Source organism: Diceros bicornis, chromosome 15, assembly GCF_020826845.1.
Source record: "Diceros bicornis minor isolate mBicDic1 chromosome 15, mDicBic1.mat.cur, whole genome shotgun sequence".
NCBI classification, from domain to species: domain Eukaryota; kingdom Metazoa; phylum Chordata; class Mammalia; order Perissodactyla; family Rhinocerotidae; genus Diceros; species Diceros bicornis.
The window spans coordinates 51462838-51482284 of NC_080754.1; the positions used below are offsets into that span (position 1 = coordinate 51462838).

The window sequence follows — 19447 nt, forward strand, 5'->3', positions numbered from 1 at the left end:
TGAGTGCCTCTCACATAGACTGTGGAACTTGTCGTATATCTGGCAAAGAGCTTGAGTGAAAAGAGCTTAGGCTCTGAAACAGCCCCTCATTTGACTCTGGTCCCTCAATGGAGCACAAACTGATACGTTCCCCTAACTGCCCCCTCCTCTCCTGTTTGACATTATGTGTTCCTTTGTGAACGTGGTAGGTGCCAAATTGCTGAACTGGGTGGCCTTCAGAAGGAAGAATCCATCCTAGGGACATCTTAGGCTTGTTCTCACACTGAGACCTGGTGACTGCCCCTCTCCCCACAACCCCTCTGAAGTTGGAAAAGTTCAAAGCTACAATCAAAGAGAGGAGAAGACCCTCTGAATGGAACCCAACAATAGTAGCAACAATAGCTACCATTTATTGAACATTTGTGTATCCCAGGTACCCCATACAGTATCCTATTTGGTCATCACAATAACTCTCTTTTGCAGATGGCTACCCTAGGTGAGTATACTCAGAGAAGTGAAAAATCTTGCCCCAAATCCCCCAGCTGCTGAATGGGGGGCCAGGATTTGAACTCATGACTGTATGGCTCTGAAGACCAGACTTTTAACCACACCAATATATTGGCAGTTCCAGCCTCCTATATTGGCCACAAAGTGGCCTATCTGTCCATGGTTCAAGGGGATGTGGCCCCATCTCTTGGTTCCCAGTGCCCACCACGTGAGGGGCTTGCAGGGAAGGCATGCGTCAAGTGCACCAAGCAAGGAGTAAACCATGGAGGACAATGAGCTCTCAGGGATGCTCAGTTCAGGGACTTTGTCTCTGCCATCAGCTGTCATCTTCTGCTCCATTTCCTCCGCATACCCCCTGAAGTCATCACCAGATCAGAGTCACTGTGTTTGGGGAGCCGTACAGATCAAGAAGAAGCTGACCATGGTGGAGATGCGACAACTTCATGCATCCAAAAGGTTTTTCTGCTGCCAAAGAAAACTAACAGGAAAGATGCTGGGGCCCCAAGCACGGTTTATAGTCTTGTGTGAATCAGGAAAACCAAGGAGGGATGAAGAGTGCGGAGGAGGGAGGATCAGGAGGAGAGAGAGGAGGAGAGCAGGAACCTACCTAAGGCAACGGGAATCGTCCTCCACTTGGTAACTGGCTGGATTTAGCCTGCATCTATGAGCACATGTTCTTAATTACTGTGCTATTTTGCCAACTAAACCCCCCTACTTTTACTGTAGAGCAGTGCTTCTCGAGCTTTGGCATAAATCAGAATCCTCTGGAGGTTTTTTAAAGCATAATTTGCTGGGCCTCACCCCCAGAGATTCTGATTACAGTAGGTCTCAGGTGGAACCTGTAAAGGTGTATTTCTAATAAGCTCCAAGTTGATGTTGGTGCTGCTGATCCGTGGACCACACTTTGGGTAACACAGGTCTAGAGGACCTCCAAGCAGGTGTGTGACTTCTCCAACTGTCACTTCTTCAGAGCAAAGCCTGTGCTTCGATTTAGGCTCTCTGACGTACCTCCGAGATTCAATCAACCCTTCATACCACACAATGAAGTAAGAACTTCAATAAAGAAGTTTGCCTCAAAACCAGGGAATTATAGTAAATTTTTTTAAATTATATTCCAGGAACCAAATTCCGAGGTAGGAATAGCAGGTGTATTTAAAGCAGTGAATCTGGAAGTAAATTGGAAGAGCAGGACCCAGAGGCATTAAGCCGTATTAGAGACAGTCACCATCTGCAGCCTTCTGTTAACCCTCTGCTTGCCCTTCCCTCCAGGTTCCTGGCTCACGTGAGCTCCTACACAGAGACGCCAGTGGTGGCCTGCATCGTGTCGGGGTTCCTGGCAGCTCTCCTCTCACTGTTAGTCAGCCTGAGAGACCTCATAGAGATGATGTCCATTGGCACACTCCTTGCCTACACCTTGGTCTCTGTCTGCGTCTTGCTTCTTCGATACCAACCGGAGAGTGACATTGATGGTTTTGTCAAGTTCTTGTCTGAGGAGCACACAAAGAAGAAGGAGGGCATTCTGGCCGACTGTGAGAAGGAAGTTTGTTCTCCTGTGAGTGAAGGGGAAGAGTTTTCGGGCCCAGCCACTAACACATGCGGGGCCAAGAACTTACCATCCTTGGGAGACAACGAGATGCTCATAGGCAAGTCAGACAAGTCAACCTACAACGTCAACCACCCCAACTATGGCACTGTGGACGTGACCACAGGCATAGAAGCTGACGAATCTGAAAACATTTATCTCATCAAGTTGAAGAAGCTGATCGGGCCCCGTTACTATACCATGAGGATCCGCCTAGGCCTTCCAGGCAAAATGGACCGGCCCACAGCAGCCACAGGGCACACGGTGACCATCTGCGTGCTCCTACTCTTCATCCTCATGTTCATCTTCTGCTCCTTCATCATCTTTGGTTCTGACTACATCTCAGAGCAGAGCTGGTGGGCCATCCTTCTGGTTGTTCTGATGGTGCTGCTGATCAGCGCCCTGGTGTTTGTGATCCTGCAGCAGCCAGAGAACCCCAAGAAGCTGCCCTACATGGCCCCCTGCCTCCCCTTTGTGCCTGCCTTTGCCATGCTGGTGAACATCTATCTCATGCTAAAGCTCTCTACCATCACATGGATCCGGTTTGCAGTCTGGTGCTTTGTAGGTAAGCAACTTCCTTTGGAGCCTTGAGAGTTCCCTTTTAAGGCCTTGAATAGCCTTATTCCAAAATTACCTCCCAGCTGGGCTAGGCATCTCCATTCCAAGAGAAATCTGGCTGGTTCTATGGACCCTCGCTTTCTGCAGTAGAGTCAATAAAGCAAGTTGTCTCCTTTCTGCCTGTTACAGTCTTGGTCGATGGTTCTGAAAAATGATGCTGATCAATCCATCACTTCACTGAAGACAATTACTGGAAGTTTTTCTTATGGATAATTAGTACCAGAAAAAGTTCATGTAAAATGAATCCAAGTAACAAAAGGGCTAAAAACAACATAGTAAAAGGGAGGGGGGGGAAAGGTTGATTAAAATTCTATCTTAGAAACTAAAAATTATGAAAAAAATTATTCATCTTACAATTGACAAAATTAAATTAAAGTAGCAATCATGCCCTAATTTTTTAAATGGCAAAGTATGAATTAAGTATGGATTTTTGGCATAATTTTTCTGACAAAATTGCCTCATGGCGCCATTTAACATCCCTCACTTCAAATTGACTTTTGTAAAATATTCCAGAGTTTTTCATTTTTTCCCAAGGTCCCTTTTTCACCCTTTGATATTCCAATCATTCTCTTGGGAAGTACCTGTCACTCCATCATGCTTGTTGATTGTTTCTTCTGTGAATAACTGATATGACTCTCTCAGGTCCTCAATTGTCCATAGATTTGGGTGTGAATTACAGTTTTTCTCTAAATTCATTTTCATTGCCTTCAAGAAGTTCTGTCCTTTTCCAAGATTTCTAATTTTACTTTGTGATCAACTCATATTGCATTCACATACATGCCGATCATATCTGACAAGCACTGATGTTTATGAGGTGGCTGGGGATTGGTGCTTGTGATAACTTGAGAGGGTTAAGCGAAGGCTAATTTAAAAGTTTCTGAGTCACAATTCTTATGTTCCCTATGCTATTTGGTAACCCTGGGGTCTCTGATTAAAAATACTGAGCTAAGGCAGGCTTCCTTCGGTGCTTTAAGGAATAGGAAAGTAATGGAATCAGTAACCCCTGGCTTAAGGGAGGCAAGACGCACACACACACGAATCAACCAGCCTGGGCCGGGCAGTTGCGAGACTCTCACTGATCAGTAGCCCATCCACTCCTTGAGGTCAGGGACGGGGGTGTTCAGCAATGTGTCCTCTGTGCCTGGAACATAGTACATGCTTCAGAAAAACTTCTCAACGATTATAAAGCACTCTTCAGATGAGAAAAAAGAAACTTCCAGTCAGAATAGCCGGAAAGAACTTTGAGGAGGTAGAATTTGAACGGGGCTTATAAGATTTAGGTGGAGGGAAGTGGAGCAAAACAAGTTCCCAAGCGAAAGGGTGTGTGTCTTCCGCCAGATCCCTCACCTCCAAAGGCCAGCCTGTGCCCTCCTGGAAGCATTTGTCTTGAGTTTTCGCTACTCTAAGCCTCATCCCTTACTAGAGTTTAGGGAGGTTTCTTGACAGGTCCTCACTGACTCATCAAGGTTTTAACCATCTGTATGATTTATTCACAATCTCTCTTCTCTATTTAAACATTTTTCCACTGGAACACGTAGCTAACTAATGCAATGATCCTACTATGGGTAGAAGTGAGTGAAGGGGGTAGAAATACTTTGGTCGTGTATTTGTCAAATGAATGAAGGTATAGACACAAAGACACATGGATTTATTCATTCTTTCCTACATTATTAAAGACAGAAGGGGTCTTCAATATCTAGCACAATGCTACCCTCAGTGTGGTGACCATTCTGATGTAATATTTGGCCTTGAGTATATGAATGTATGTGTATGAGTATGTGGGTATACGAATGAACTTTTTAAAATATTATATAATTATTATACATTTTCACATATACTACAAAAAATGAACATACGTGAATCTGGTGATTATTTTTAAATGTAAAAAGTGAGTCACATTAGAGAAAAAACATTAGGACTAGTAGAGGTGCTATATGATTCATAGTAATAATTAACACTTATATAGCATTTATCACATATCAGCCATTGTTCCAAGGGCTTTACTTATATTAATTTATTTAATGCTCACAACAATCTCCATTTTACAGATGAGGAAACTGAGGCCCTTGACTGACGTCACATAGCTAGAATACAGCAGAGACAAAATCAGAATTCAGGTAGCATGGGTCCAGAGTCCATGATCCTAGCCACTATATTAAAATGTAGCATATAGGGGCCAGCCCAGTGGCATAGTGGTTAAGTTCACGTGCTCTGCTTCAGCGGCCGAGGGTTCACAGGTTCGGATCCCGGTGGGGGACCTATGCACCGTTTATCAAGCCATGCTGTGGCAGGCATCCCACACATAGAATAGAGGGGGATGGGCACACCATGTTAGCCCAGGGCCTCATGCAATCTTCCTCAGCAAAAAAAGGAGGATTGGCAACGGATGTTAGCTCAGGGCTAATCTTCCCCTCAAAAAAAAAAATTAAAATTAACATTAAAAAAATAAAATGTGGCATATAAAGAACTGAAGTTTGAGAAACACTGACATAGTCCACCACCTCTCCATTTCTCCCTCTCTCAATTTTACAGACGAGTAAAGTGGACCTCCAAGAGGCTAAATAACATGCTCAAGGTCAATAAGAATAATAGGAAGTTATTCACAGAGCTATTACTACAATCCAGTATCTCCATGCTCAGATCTGGGGCTCCCACCTCCCCAGCAGGGGGCCTCTGAGCACACCTACTTATTTGATCAGAATGTTTGACACGTAGTTTGCGCGATTCCCGTATAACATCAGGACAGGCTTCACAGGCATTTGACCTGTGCAGTCACACAGGGCCCTGCACTTGGTTTAATGCTCTGCTGCTGCCTTCTCGAATTCTTAATTTTTTAACAACAGCCTCCATGGTTTCATTTTGCACTGGGGCCCAAAAATGACATAGCCGGTCCTGCATAGTATCTATGGTTTCTGAAGCACCAAAGGCATTTTGCAAAAGTGGTGAGGCTGCAGGGGCCTTGCCTTTGGAACCAAACAGCCCCAGATTCAAATCACAACTCTGCCACCTCCTTGTCTTGTGACCTTGGGAAGTTCACTAACTCCTTTGGGCCTCAGTTTACTCATCTGTAAAAATGCAGATAATTCTACTAACCTTGGTCTGGTTCTGTTTGGGGCTTAAATAAGAAAATACTGGGGAAAACAATAAGAACTACTTCTTTTCTGCCTTTCTTTTAAAAATATAAAATGATTCATTGTCCCCCAGACTAGCTATCACATGCCAGAGTACAACGTGAACCTGTTCTGACTCAGGCTGCCCTCCCAGTTATCAGGCAGAAGAAAACTCCCAGAGAGGCTTCTGTAACCTTGCTGATAGCACAAACTCCCTCCAGAAACTGCTTCTCCCTGACACGGGGGGATGCTGCCCTGCGGCCTGGGGCTGGCCAGACAGAGGGCACAGGAGCCTGCAGTTCAACAAGCAACCAGCTGCTGGCTGCTGTTTTGATATCATGATCTTTGAAGGCTGGAACATGAGTAAGTGTCACCTAGAACAAAGATTCTCAGCCCTGACTACAGATCAGAATCACCTGAGTTGTTTCTGAAACATTCTATGCCCAGGATCCCCCTGCAGAGATTTTCTGATTCAATTGGTCTGGTGTGGTCAAGCATGGGATATTTTCCAAAACTTCCCCAAGTAATTTCATTTATTTTTTTATTGAGGTAACATTGGTTTACAATATTATATAAATTTTAGGTGTACATCCTTATATTTCAATTTCTGTGAAGACCACATCATGTTCACCACCCAAAGTCTAATTGCCATCCATCACCACACACATGTGCCCCTTTACCCCTTTCACCTTCCTCTCTCCCTTCTTACCCTCTGGTAACCACCGATCTATTCTCTGTGTCTATATGTTTGTTGTTGTTTTATATTCCACATGCAAGTGAAATCGGTATTTGGCTTTCTCTGTCTGACTTATTTTGCTTAGCATAATGCCCTCAAGGTCCATCCATGTTGTCTCAAAAGGCGAGATTTCATCTTTATTATGGCTGAGCAGTGTTCCATTTTATATATATACCACATTGTCTTTATCCATTTATCCATTGATAAGCACTGAGGTTGTTTCCAACTCTTGGCTATTGTCGATAATGCTGCAATGAACATAGGGGTGCAAATAACTTTTCAAATTAGTGTTTTCATGTTCTTTGGATAAATACCTAGAAGTGGAATAGCTGGATTGTATGGTAGTTCTACTATTAATTTTTTGAGGAATCTCCGCACTGTTTTCCATAGTGGCTGCACCAGTTTACAGTCCTACCAGCAGTGTATGAGGGTTCCCTTTTCTCACATCCTCTCCAACACTTGTTACTTCTTGTTTTTTTAACAATAGCCATTCCGACGGGTGTGAGGTGATATCTCATTGTAGTTTTGATTTGCATTTCCCTGATAGTTAATGACGTTGAACATCTTTTCATGTGCCTGTTGGTCATCTGTATATCTTCTTTGGAAAAAATGTCTGTTCAGATCCTCTAATCTCCCAGGTAATTTTAATGTGCAGCCAAGTTTACAAAGACCTAGAACAGTGGTTCTCAAAGTGTTGTCCCAGGCTATCATACGGTAACTAGTTAGAAATGAGATTTGAGACCTCACCCCAGACCTACTGAATCAGAATCTTCAAGGGTAGTTTAGGTTTTAACAATCCCTCCACATGATTCTGATGCACACTCAAGTTTGAGAGCTACTGATCTAGACAGAAGAGTAAGAAGGTATTAGCAAGTAGGGCAGATAATTTAATTACAATAACTCCTTATTTTTCAAAAACAAATTTTGGCATATATAAAATATATCCATCCCACAACCCCAAATTTGCTTATAAAATCTTTAATGATCTTATAGGATAAATATCCCACCTCTAAACTTCTGAGCCTCCAAAATGTCAGATTTTTCTTCTTAATCTCTCTATTCATAGTATAATTTTCCTGGGGAGAACAGTAGAGATATTTTTAAACGGAGCTTCTTATGAAACATTAGCTACTTTTTAAAAAGATTTACGTGGTTAGGCTGAGTCATAACTTGATAATCTTCTTAGACACATTTTTTTACCCAACCTTCTCTAGATCAATCTTAATTACAGCATTTTTGTATCAATGTTTTGCTAAGCTTTTGACCTTCAGAAGACACGACTCACAGAGTGAAATGAAGCACAAGTCCCAACAAGATTGCCCAGCACTGGTTTCTTTTCTTTCAGACAAGATAAATAACACAATTAGCAAATGTTTAATAATGTCAACAAAATGAGCAGAAAGCAGGCTGCATTTTCTTTTTCTCTTAGCTGGTGCGGTTTTGTAACAGATCACCTCGAGGGGCTGGGCAGAGTCTCAGGGAATATGAAGCTAGCAGAGACCAGTGAGAACACTGTGTGATATTTTCCAGGGCATCTTTCAGGTCTACTATTCCCTGTGGGCCTTTATTATACATTAAGCGTCTGTTAGATCAGCTTGTGGGACCCCTTACCCTAGAAGCTGCCAAGTTTTCATTTAGAGTTTTTTCAGTCCCTCTGAGAAAACAAATTCTTGTGTATGGATTTAGAGAACAGACAGTGATTTGGGCCATGGACCTCATAAAACCTGTACTAAGTAAACATAAATATTCCAAAGAGAAGACACACCTTACCGCCTTTGCCAGAGATATCATCTGAAATTCTGCTGGAATCCCGGGTGCGCACCGACACACTGCTTCTCTGGCCATGCTGAGGCCGCGTCCCACATACAGCAACTAGAAGGTTGTGCAACTATGACATACAACTATCTACTGGGGCATTGGGGGGAAAAATAAATTAAAAAAAAAAAATGAAATTCTGCTGGAAATTGATCCAAAGCAGCCACCATGATGAAGGGAAGAGGACGGAAAGGAGGGGGCCGTGAATTGGGGCCTGAGAGGGCACCAAGATAAAAAAATGCCTGCTGACACGTCCCATAAATAAGTTTGAAATCCTCCTTGTAGGCCAAGGAGAAAACAATAGGCACCTTCAAGAGCAAAATCATGCTCAAAAGAGCAAAAAAAACCATGAAGGCCAGAATGAGGATGGTAACAGGGCCAGTGCGATTCCAAGGAGGAGGGAGCATGGAGGTGAATCCTGCGACAGTCGAGGCTTCCTGCTGGCAGAGGCGCTGTGCTGGACAGGGGGATGCACGGGGAGGAAGGGGCAGGGTGATCTGCACCCAGTGGCAGCTGAAATGTTGGCTTTCCTTTGAGACAAAAGAGTTGAAGGGAGAGAGAACCATCGCAGAGGTGGAAGGCCCTGGAGCAGGTCTGTGCAGTGCACCTGGGACAGACTGAGAGCCATAAAGAGTGGGCGTTGGGCTTCTTTCCCTCAACATGACATTTGTGAAACTCATCCACATTGTTGCTTATAGTTTTAGTTTGTTCACACTCCTTGCTGTCTATCCTTCCACTGTTGTAATATACTGCAATGTACTTATCCAGTCTAGTGTCCATGGACACTTAGCTTGTTTCCCTTTTGGGGTCATTACACATAGAGCTGCTGAGAACATTCTTGTACATTCTTGTGGGTGGACACATGAACACATTTCCCTTGGGTTTCTGGTGAGCTAGAAGTGAAATTGCCGGCTTGGATTACTAGATTGTTTAATATTCTCTGACGAGATTATTATTAATAACAATATTACCAAGATATTATACCCCTCAGATAAAATAAGGGTCCTCAGCTCCATTTTGCAGATGGGAAACTGAGGCATAGAGTAATGCAACTTTATGTTAGATCAGTTGCAGGGACAGGGAGAGAATCTCCCTGCCATTCCATCCTAAGCCTGCTCTTCCTGGCCACACCATATTAAACAAACCTTATTGTTATTACAATCAACAAGGCTTGTGGTGGTATTTAAAAAAATAATCAGCAAGAGTGGGAGTTGGTAGGGACTGCGGTGGGTGGGGAGAACACCTTCTCATTACCATCCAGTCTTCATTTCTGCATTGGCAAATGTCTGTTTTGGAAAGTTGATCACAGAGTAGTGAAAATCAAAAAGGCTCTGGACATAACAAAGTGCCTCAGTTATCTGCACCGGGCAGGGCTTCCTGCTGGAAAGTGCACCCCAGGAAGAGGTAGCTCCACCCAGCCTGAGGTCAGGTGGCCCACCTCCCCTGGCCTTGAGCGTGGAGCTGCCTGCGGAGGACCGGAAGCTCTGGGGACTCTAGAGATCAGGGACCTGCTCCTCAACTCTAGGTTGTGCCCACGGGGCTGGAAATCTGCTGTTATCGTCTATCCACAGGTTGGCCAGTCTCTTTTCAGTGTTGAGTTCTTGTTCTAGGTTTTCTCCCACATGATCCACAGACCCCACGCCCCCATACCCCATTCATTTGTAGGTTTAGGGTCATTTGCTTAATTTGCACGGGATAGATCAACACAAGTAGAGTGAGTAGGCATTTCGCCAGCTGATGCCGTGGTCTCCCAGCACCTGAAGGCAGGCTTGGCATTTCTAAACCTTCCCTGGAGGCACCTGGGAGGGATGGGAACAGCCACTGGTTTAGACTCAACAGATATGAGTTCCAGTGCCATTTCAATCCCTGATTTATTGCACAGTTCTTAACTTCCCTGGGATGATGGACGAGAAAGCGCTTTTTATAAAGGTCTTTACGATCACAAAGTGTTCTATTACATAAAGAAAGCCCATTCAACTGCTGATGGCATGATTCTTCATCTTGTCTAGCCCAAACCTCTCATAGGCACATTCTCCATCAGGGAACTTCTGTCTGGAAAAGAAGCCAAAGCTTCCCTTTGAATATTTCCCTTTGCTACAAACAGCCTATCATAGGACTAATTGCCATGACCCCTGACCAGGGCTGGCATTCAGCCTGTGTACCCCGGTATAGCCATGTCTGTTGTTAAAATGTTGAAACACTTCTGTGCCTGCTGCTAACTAGTCACTGCCCTGAGTGCCCCCTCCCACCACGATTCATCAGCTAAAAAATAACTCCAGCCCAGCAGGAGTGCCGATGGACCCTGATGCAGCACAAAAGATGATTCCCTTCTGATTTTTAACATCATACCTGCCTTTCATTTATTACAGATATAAGATGGGTAACTACAAAGCAATGGATCAAAGTTTTTTAAGGAACAGAAAAATTAAGTATGCATATAGAATAAATAATACTATTGGGCCAGTCCTGGTGGCCTAGTGGTTAAGTTCAGCACGCTCTGCTTTGGCGGCCCAGGTTTGGTTCCCAGGCACGGACCTACACCACTCATCAGTGGCCATGCTGCGATGGTGGCTCACATACAAAATACAGGAAGATTGGCACGGATGTTAGCTCAGGGCAAATCTTCCTCAGCAAAAGAAAAAAAATTATTTATCCATTAGCCATCTTATTCCTGAGGCTCAGTTCCAAATGACTTCTGTTTTATACCAAAAGCAAATCCACTCTCAAAAGATAAAACTTTGCCATCTGTAAGGATCTACAAAAGGATATGATGCCAGTCCCATCTTAAATGACAGTGCCCAAAAACTATTTCAAGCAATGATAGCATCATTGGAATAAGTGTATAGCCTCATAGGGCGAAGAGTATAATAATTCAGGAAAATTTTAATACTGCTGGATATCAGATGATATTAAGGAATTATTTTTAGTTTTTAAATGTGATAATGTTTTAAACTAAAAAGGTAAGTTTTTTAAAGGAGTCTATTTTAGAGATGCATACTAAAATACTTACAGATGAAACAGGATGGAAGGGATTTCTTTCAAAATAATCTAAAGAGAAGAGGGCAGGGGACTGGGTGTTGGAGGGAGCTAGTGATGAGTGTGTGGGGTTCTTTATAGTATTCTCTCCATTTTGGGGAATGTTTGAAATTCTTCAAAATAAAAGGCTAAGCAGGATTGTTCTCAATCAGTTTATCCCTCGTAACTACCCCTGGTAGGTGGGAGAAACGACAGCCAGAAGCACCCTGAATGAGGACACAGAGAGACCCGAAAGGATTCACGGTCCAACCACGCACTGTGTTGCTGTGGACAATCCTTCCCTTTTGTCCTGTGTCCCAGTTTCCTGTCTGTGAAATGCACGAAATCATAACCTCCACACTCATTTCCAAACAGGCCAGGAGGAGTCTGAACAAGACAACATCAGTATAAGATTTTGAGCTCCTCGACAGAAAGGTGCAGCCTGAATGGTGCGTCATTACAGGACCTCAGGACCCAGAGGTGTTGTGTGAAGTTCAGTGTAGATGATGCAGGATTCCCAGAATCCCCACAGATTTTTCAGAAACTACCTCATGTTCCATTCTCTAAGCCCACTGAAAAAGGGAGCAGAAACAAAACACCCCGCTTCTCCACAGCCGGCTTTTAGCAGCTCTGTTTACTCCGCCGACACAAAGCCCTTGTTTATGTGGGACAGATGGTGGTACATGTTTCTCTCCTCTCTCTCTCCCTTCCTCCCTCCCTCGCTTCATTTGTTCCCCTCTGTGCCTTTGTCTCCCTCCGTTTTTTCTTTTCTCCAATCCTTCTCTGCCTCACACCACTTTTTCTGAATTGACTCCAGGCCCAGCAAGAAGGATAAAGGCAGACAGAACGCCAAGAACGCCTTTGCCCAAGCCGACTGTTTATTCCATTTATTCCGTCAGGCTGCATGCACACAGTCGCTTCGTGGTTCACAGCACTCATATTTGAAATGTATTTTTGAAGACAGAGTGACACACCTTTGAAACTGTAGGGGGCTCAGAGCAAACATTAAAAGGCCCATAAATATTTATGTGGCAGGTTTCCATGGATTACTTTCCCAAAGTAATCATAGTCGACACATTTACCCACAGACGCACACATGCACGCACACACACACTCGCGCACACACACACGTGTTCCTTCTGGGTCCAGCCACTCCCAAAGAACACATGTAGACCTAACCTCTTTGCGACTATTTACTGCAATAAGTATAGTCTACAAAGTAGCCAGGGGGAAGGGGAGGTGTGAAGGATTGGATACTCAAGAGCCTTTTCTAGATCTACATGGAATACCGGCTCTGCCCCTCTCGGACCTAGGAAAGTGACTTAGTCTTTCCCTGCCTCTTTCTTCTTTTGTAAACTAAAGGTATTCAAATACATGGATGATCTATAGACCTTTCTCCAGCTCTAAATATCTATGATTCTACGAGCCATCACACGAAGGCTCTTAGAGAATTTCCATAAGTATCAATCTGCCTGACACTCCGATGCCTGGTCGGGGCAGGGGAAGTTCTGTCAGAATAGATGTCAAACCAGGGCTTGAACAATGATCTGTGTAGTGGCAGAGGAGAAAAGGTAGGGGCAAGAGTAAAGGAAAAACACAGCATTAAGTTCATTAGGGAAATAACTCACTTATAAATAGGATCTGAGAAGGGGATCAGAAAGGAAAGAACTGATATAATAGATACCAAGCAGGAGAAGAAGGCAAGATTTGGCACCTGCCTGTATGTCTAGGAGAAAAGATAGCACAAAAGCAAAAGTGGACAAAAGGAGGTTGTGCCTATGAATCCCACTTAGCTTCTTGAAATTTATTCCCTGGTCTCAAATGTGCTTTAAACACAGGCATTCTCCAAGGAACAACATCCTAGCCCTTTTAGAAGAGGCCCTAATTGAATGCCTTGTTCCACACAAGGATAATAACCATCCCCCATGGCCACCCCCCCGCCCCCCAGACAAGAAAGAGTAAAGATCCATGCTCAAAAAAATGAAGTCGCTATTTGAGAAGTAATAGCTACATCTGCAAATGATTAACTCTAGGATTTATTACCTATTAAAGACTATAAATCTCTGCTTACTTTGGCTCCTGGAAAGTTGATTTCACTGGGGATGGGGTGAGGGGCAGAGGAGAAAGTCATTTGAGACAAGGAGAGAGAAATCCAAGCTTAAAAAGACACATTTCAACTTCAAAAGGGAGCAGGATTTCTCAAGCCCCGGAGTGGAAAGCAGGCTTGACCTTGCGGTTCTAAGCAAACAGCTCAGCAGATGCCCACCTGGTTAGCAAAGCCAAAGGGACTAGTGCCCCTCAGAAGAGGGTGTCGGGGGGGCTGGATAGAGGTGGCATAAGTGAGTGGCCCCCAGTGGCCATGCCATAGCATGGCCAGAGTTGGCGGTGGAGTATGTGAATCGGGCTCTTTACGTTCCTGATCTCAGGGGTTCTCAGCCTTGGCTGACCATTGGAATCACTTGTGAAGTTTTTAAAAAATGCCTATGCCTAGGTCACACCGCAGACCAATTAAATCAGAATCTGCGCAAATAGGGCTTGGGTATTGGGGCGGGTCAAACACTCCCCGGGTGACCCTCAGGTGCAGCCAGGGTTGAGAACCACTGCTTATCTCATTTCATCCTCCCAGCACCCTATGTTATAGGTGTAATAACTCTCACAGCTTTATAGACTGGTCCAGAGTTACACAGCTAACAGTGATGGAGGCAGATTTGAACCCAGAGCTCACTCCTTAATCATCATGCCATGGTTCTCAGCTTTCCAGGCCCTGAGCCTTCATGGGCTCTGCAAAGTAGAAAACGGGCTCTCAAACTATTTTTATATATTATTTCAAAAATATTCTAATAGAAATGAAACATTAGCCCATATTAATGCTACATATTAACTAGGGAAGAAAAGTTTCTTTCCTTTGCTTGCAATGACATCAAAACAAGGACAAAACATGGACGTTTCGTGCTCATCAGGGGTTCTCATTCATTCATTCAACCAACTGTTAAGTGCCAGTTTTCTGCAGAGTCTGTAAAACAGAACCACCCTGTGCAGATAATCACACAACGGGTGTTCCGAGGGCCATAGCAGTGGCGTGCACTAGACACTCTGGGAGCCCACAGAAGAAAGTGGACAGCTCTGAGTGGCAGTGACATGTTGCTTTTGACGAGTGAAAATTGGCACTGTAAATCATAGGGTACTATGTGCATGTTGCTAAGTGGCAAAAGAAAAGATGAAGTCTCTAAGTGGAGGCATAGAATAACAAAATGTTATGAGAAGGTTGGGAATACGGTGTTGCTGATCCATAAATATTTAACCCAAGGTAGAAAATGCAAATTCCTGGCTGGCACCTACATGAGCGTAGTGAGCTGGATGTCAACAGGGGCGGTCTAAAGAGGCAACAAGTTCTCACCTCCAGCCCAAAGTTACCATATAGGAATGTGGGGGCAGGGTTGTCAGACCTTCTGACTTTTTTAGGGGAAGCTGTACACGTGGGTTGCTCAACGCAAGATCTCCCAATTTTTAAATGGCATCTAGTAGACCAAAGAAAACACATCCACAGCCAGCTCTGCTTCCACTGTTGAGAGTGATCTCCCCGCTAGCCCCGTGGGTCCCAAAGCAACTGCTTATTCCCTGTGCCTTTCCCCCCTGCAGGTATGCTCATTTATTTCGGGTACGGCATCTGGAACAGCACCCTGGAAATCAGCGCCCGAGAGGAGGCTCTGCACCAAAGCACGTACCAGCGCTATGACGTGGACGACCCCTTCTCGGTGGAGGAGGGTTTCTCCTATGCCACAGAGGGCGAGAGCCAGGAGAACTGGGGTGGGCCGGGCGAGGACAAAGGCTTCTATTACCAACAGATGTCAGATGGGAAGGCAAACACCCGGACAAGTAGCAAAGCGAAGAGCAAAAGCAAACACAAACAGAACTCCGAGGCCCTGATCGCAAACGATGAGTTAGAGTACTCTCCAGAGTAGAAGTGAGCACACCAGAAATGAATAGAATGGTGGGGATTTATTTTCAGTAACCTGTGGGCTAGAAGGTGAAAACCTCTTTGGCTCTCATTTCAAAAATCCAGCCTTCCCCAAAGTCAGTCCCCAGTCACACCTGTCATTTGTTACTTTTGCTCCTCAGGATAGGTCTGTCGAAGGGTTTAAACTGGGCCCCCTAACTGGTCCCCTTGTAAAAAAGTTAAACAAGAGGCTATGAGAAATTCTATCTTAGGTGCAACCGTCAGAGCTGATGGCAACAAATGTTTCCTAGGCCTTTGCTTTGCTGGTTGAATCATTTTGCTTCTTACTGAGACCCAAGAAGCAAGGAGCAAATTTCTTGGGGCACACTGAGGCTGCAGCTCCTCCTAGAGATGTGCCAAAGCAGATGGGTGTGGGCACAAGGCAGCGTTTCAGCCACCTGAGACCACAAGGGCAGAGCTCTGTTCTCAGCACGTGGGGCTGAGAGCTGCTCCCGGAGGCCAGGGTGGGCAGCTGAGCATTGGCACCTCCTTAGCAAGCAACATCTTGCCCTGAAATTTCACAGAAACAAATTCACTGAGAAGGTCCATGCTTCTTTTTATTCGCCAAGGTTCTTAGAGTCTCCAAACTATAACTTTAGGATCCAGTGAAGGTCAGGTATGCTGAGACAATGTCCCTAAAGGTTTCAGATTCACGATAAAGCAGTCATGCAGACCCAGCCATAAGGTTAGAAGCACCATCAATGCTCTACTTAAACGCCCAGAAAAAAATAAATAACCATCTCTTACGGTGAAGGTCAGAAGGGCATTGGCAGAAGTGAAGTCTCTGTCGTGCCTTCTCTTACACCAGACTCTAAGCTCCTGCTGATACGATGAAAGAGCTCAAAGCTGGAGCATGATTTCATGGCACTAATATGCCTCGAAGAAGTAGGCTGTTTGTTTTGTGATCAGATAAAAATCTTTACAAGGAGAAGTGACCCAGCCACTGAGATCACATTGCAAATTCTATTTCAGATTTCTAAAATTATGAATTCTGTAGTTTTTTGAGATATGCGACCACCTGATTGGTGGGTGCTGCTCTGAAGACAAAAAAGGCCTAGCACAGCGACTTAGGTAATTGCATTCCATGAGATCACGTTTCACTTCTGAACCTTATTCCTCTGGAGCAGCTCACTTGTAGACACGCACTTTTCCAGTTATGTCCCAGAGCAGTTTCACTGCAGCCCAGAGAAATATCTACCTGGTAACGTCTGAATCTGGGCCTTAAGAGGGACTCTTAAAGGAATTTTCTCAGAAACAAGCTAAATAAGAGAATTTGCAACAGGAAAAAACACATGGTCTGTAGATTCTACTCTTGAGATACGGGATTCCCATGGCTGCACTAAGATTGTATATGCATGTATGTGCAGGCAAAATTTGGATCAAGCTAAAATCTTGGTGAGAATTTCCTGAAAGGGGGACAAAATAGCAAATTCTTTGCTCTGTCTCTTCTGGATCTAGCTTTATGCCAAAAGTTTTCCAGAATACATTGACTAATGTTTAAGTTTATTCTATCTTAAAGGTTGAGGCTTGTGCCATCTTGGCAGGCTTTAGGATTCTGGAACGAGGGCAAAAGTCCATTTTTTTTTGCTCAACTAACACTGATGGAGAATGTACCAGGCACTAAGTGATGGGAATGAAAAGAAGTGTAGCATCTGCCCTTGGGGGAACAAGCAGCACGGGAGCCTGAAAAATGTAGATAAACAACTGACCGCAACAGGTCCTCATGGTTGATGCACTGGGCTCTAACATAGTATAACAAAAAGGTCAATTGAAACTAGTTTTTTTAAAAAATATGCTTTCAAATAAATTGCATCTCATACCCATAGCCAATGTATGCTGTTAAATTCAAATAACTGCTATTTTCTAGATCTTCTTTTTCATTCCTCTGTATTAATCATTTAGAACTCTGGTTTCCTGAGGTCATTTTGTCATTTTAATGTAATGCTTGGCAATGCCGTGTTTTCTCTCCCCTAAACTTAACCGTAAAGATACAGAGCCTGGTCTGTGAAATACATCCTCGGGGATTAAGTGCAAACTAATTATCAGTAATTTTTGTGAACACAAAGTTTTGACTGGTCTTAGGACTCAACAAATCTGCCTAATTTAAACATAATCTGTTAGGCTTGAGATACATCCAGATAGATGGGGCGGAGCTGTACTCATTAAAAATGTTCAAAGAGAAATATGAAAGCAAAATAACAAAACCTTAACATGGGTGAAAGAGCTTCCTTTCATCAGAGAGGTTTGGGTATGAAAGTAACAGCAGTCTGGCGGCAGATGTGCAGTTTCTGCAGCAGGAGAAGAGCGAACACACACTTTGGTAAACGCCGTTGGTACTGATTTCACAAAGGTCCTATGAACCACTCTCATTTCAGGAGCCATTTCTCCCAAACAGTATCTATATTTTTTTAAGCTTTGCTCTCTTTATTTCTCTAAAGTTAATTAGTCATCTCCCCAGCGACTTTGGTTTAAAAAAAAAATTAATCAATATAATGAAACAGTTTTTTTAAGGTAAATAGACATATTTTTCCTCATGTTTCTCAGCCTCTGTGAAACAGTCGCAGATTTCACAATGCAGTTTGCAAATACCATCAATTACTAGAATGATTATATTAACGTTTCCTAGCAAGTTTCTTAAGACTACATTTGTAGGACCACATCAAAAGTAAGATCGCCTTATAAATAATTACTGTAGAAACTTAGCGCCCTTGAAAGTTTCCCAGAAAGATCTACATTTTATTGACTTCTTCTCTATAGCAAGAGCTCTTCCAGTGAGGTTTCATCATGTAGGTTTGTGGTTTGGAGCCAATTACATGATTTTTTTAAATTGTATTCTATTTATTGGCACTCTGCTTCATTTCAAAAGGATTTGAGGTGGCTATTAAAATACACATAATACCAAAAACAATTAAATGAGGAGCTTGGGGCAAATAAAAATAGAAGTAGAAAGGATAAGACAAAGCCTGAAGTGTGTTTAGTACTCAAATGCAGAATCTTGACATGCATTGCTAAATTTGCCAATTGGATGAATGGATGGGTGGATGAGAGGAAAATGAAATATCATTTATTCAACAATTTTTTGTGAAGTGCCTATTATGTGCTATGGTATAAGAAATAGGGGAAATAGAATACATACGCTATATAAGGAAAGAACAATAGTGAAGGTGACAGGTGAGATGAGGGTGTTATAATGTGCAGTGGGGGTTCAAATACGGAAAAATCCTCCTTCCACTGAAAGATGATAAAGAATGTAGCCCTTGTGTTGAGTCTTGTGGAAGGGGCAGAATTCTGCCAGGTAGAAATCAGGGAAAGGCCTGCCAAGTGAAAGATCAGCATGAGTAAGGTATAGGCTGTGGCTGATGGCCTTCTCCTGACTAATAATTTGGGCCTCCTTTAAGGGAAAGCAAGAAGCTAGTTTGACAGGAGCTTATGATTTATATATGGAACAGTAAGAAAGAATGCTGAGAAGGCAGGTTAGGGCTCACTCACAGACAGACTTGAATGTCGAGCTGAGCTGGCTGGCTCTCCTTGGGTGGGGGGACATTGGGGAAATGATGAAAGTGTGAATCACGGAAGGGTGGACTTTAGGAAGCTGGGGCAGTGGCTTCATCCTCCTATGCAAGGAGCTAACAAATCACATTCACACTCCAAGTTGATTTAGCATATTAAATGGAATAAACATCCGTACTTAGAGCAACGTATGACACTTTCTTGGAGTCCTATGTCTGATTTCATCATTAACCTGGGAGAACTATAGTCATTCAACACGTGGACAGACAACACAAAGCTATTTGCAGTGACTTTAAAATTTTCAACAATACATTTAAACAACCAAATCTAATAACTTTTTGTGTGTGTGTGTGAGGAAGATGATCCCTGTGCTAATATCGGCCAATCCTCCTCTTTTTTTTTGCTAAGGAAGACTGGCCCTGGGCTAACATCCGTGCCCATCTTCCTCCACTTTACATGGGACGCCACCACAGCATGGGTTTCCAAGCGGTGCGTCGGTGCGTGCCCGGGATCCAAACCAGCGAACCCCGGGCCGCCGCAGCAGAGCGCACGCACTTAACTGCTTGCGCCACGGGGCT

At 43.7% G+C, this 19447-nt stretch overlaps 1 protein-coding gene across 1 annotated transcript in view; it reads left to right on the forward strand.

Annotated features, from left to right (window-relative positions):
• The window catches only part of SLC7A14 (solute carrier family 7 member 14), a 53726-nt gene extending 38402 nt beyond the window's left edge, over positions 1–15324 (forward strand). The window contains exons 6-7 of the mRNA XM_058555587.1: positions 1756–2633; positions 15002–15324. Of these exons, the coding sequence (XP_058411570.1) occupies positions 1756–2633; positions 15002–15324 (1201 nt within the window). The remainder of the gene's footprint in view (positions 1–1755; positions 2634–15001) is intronic.
• Positions 15325–19447: the final 4123 nt, after the last annotated feature.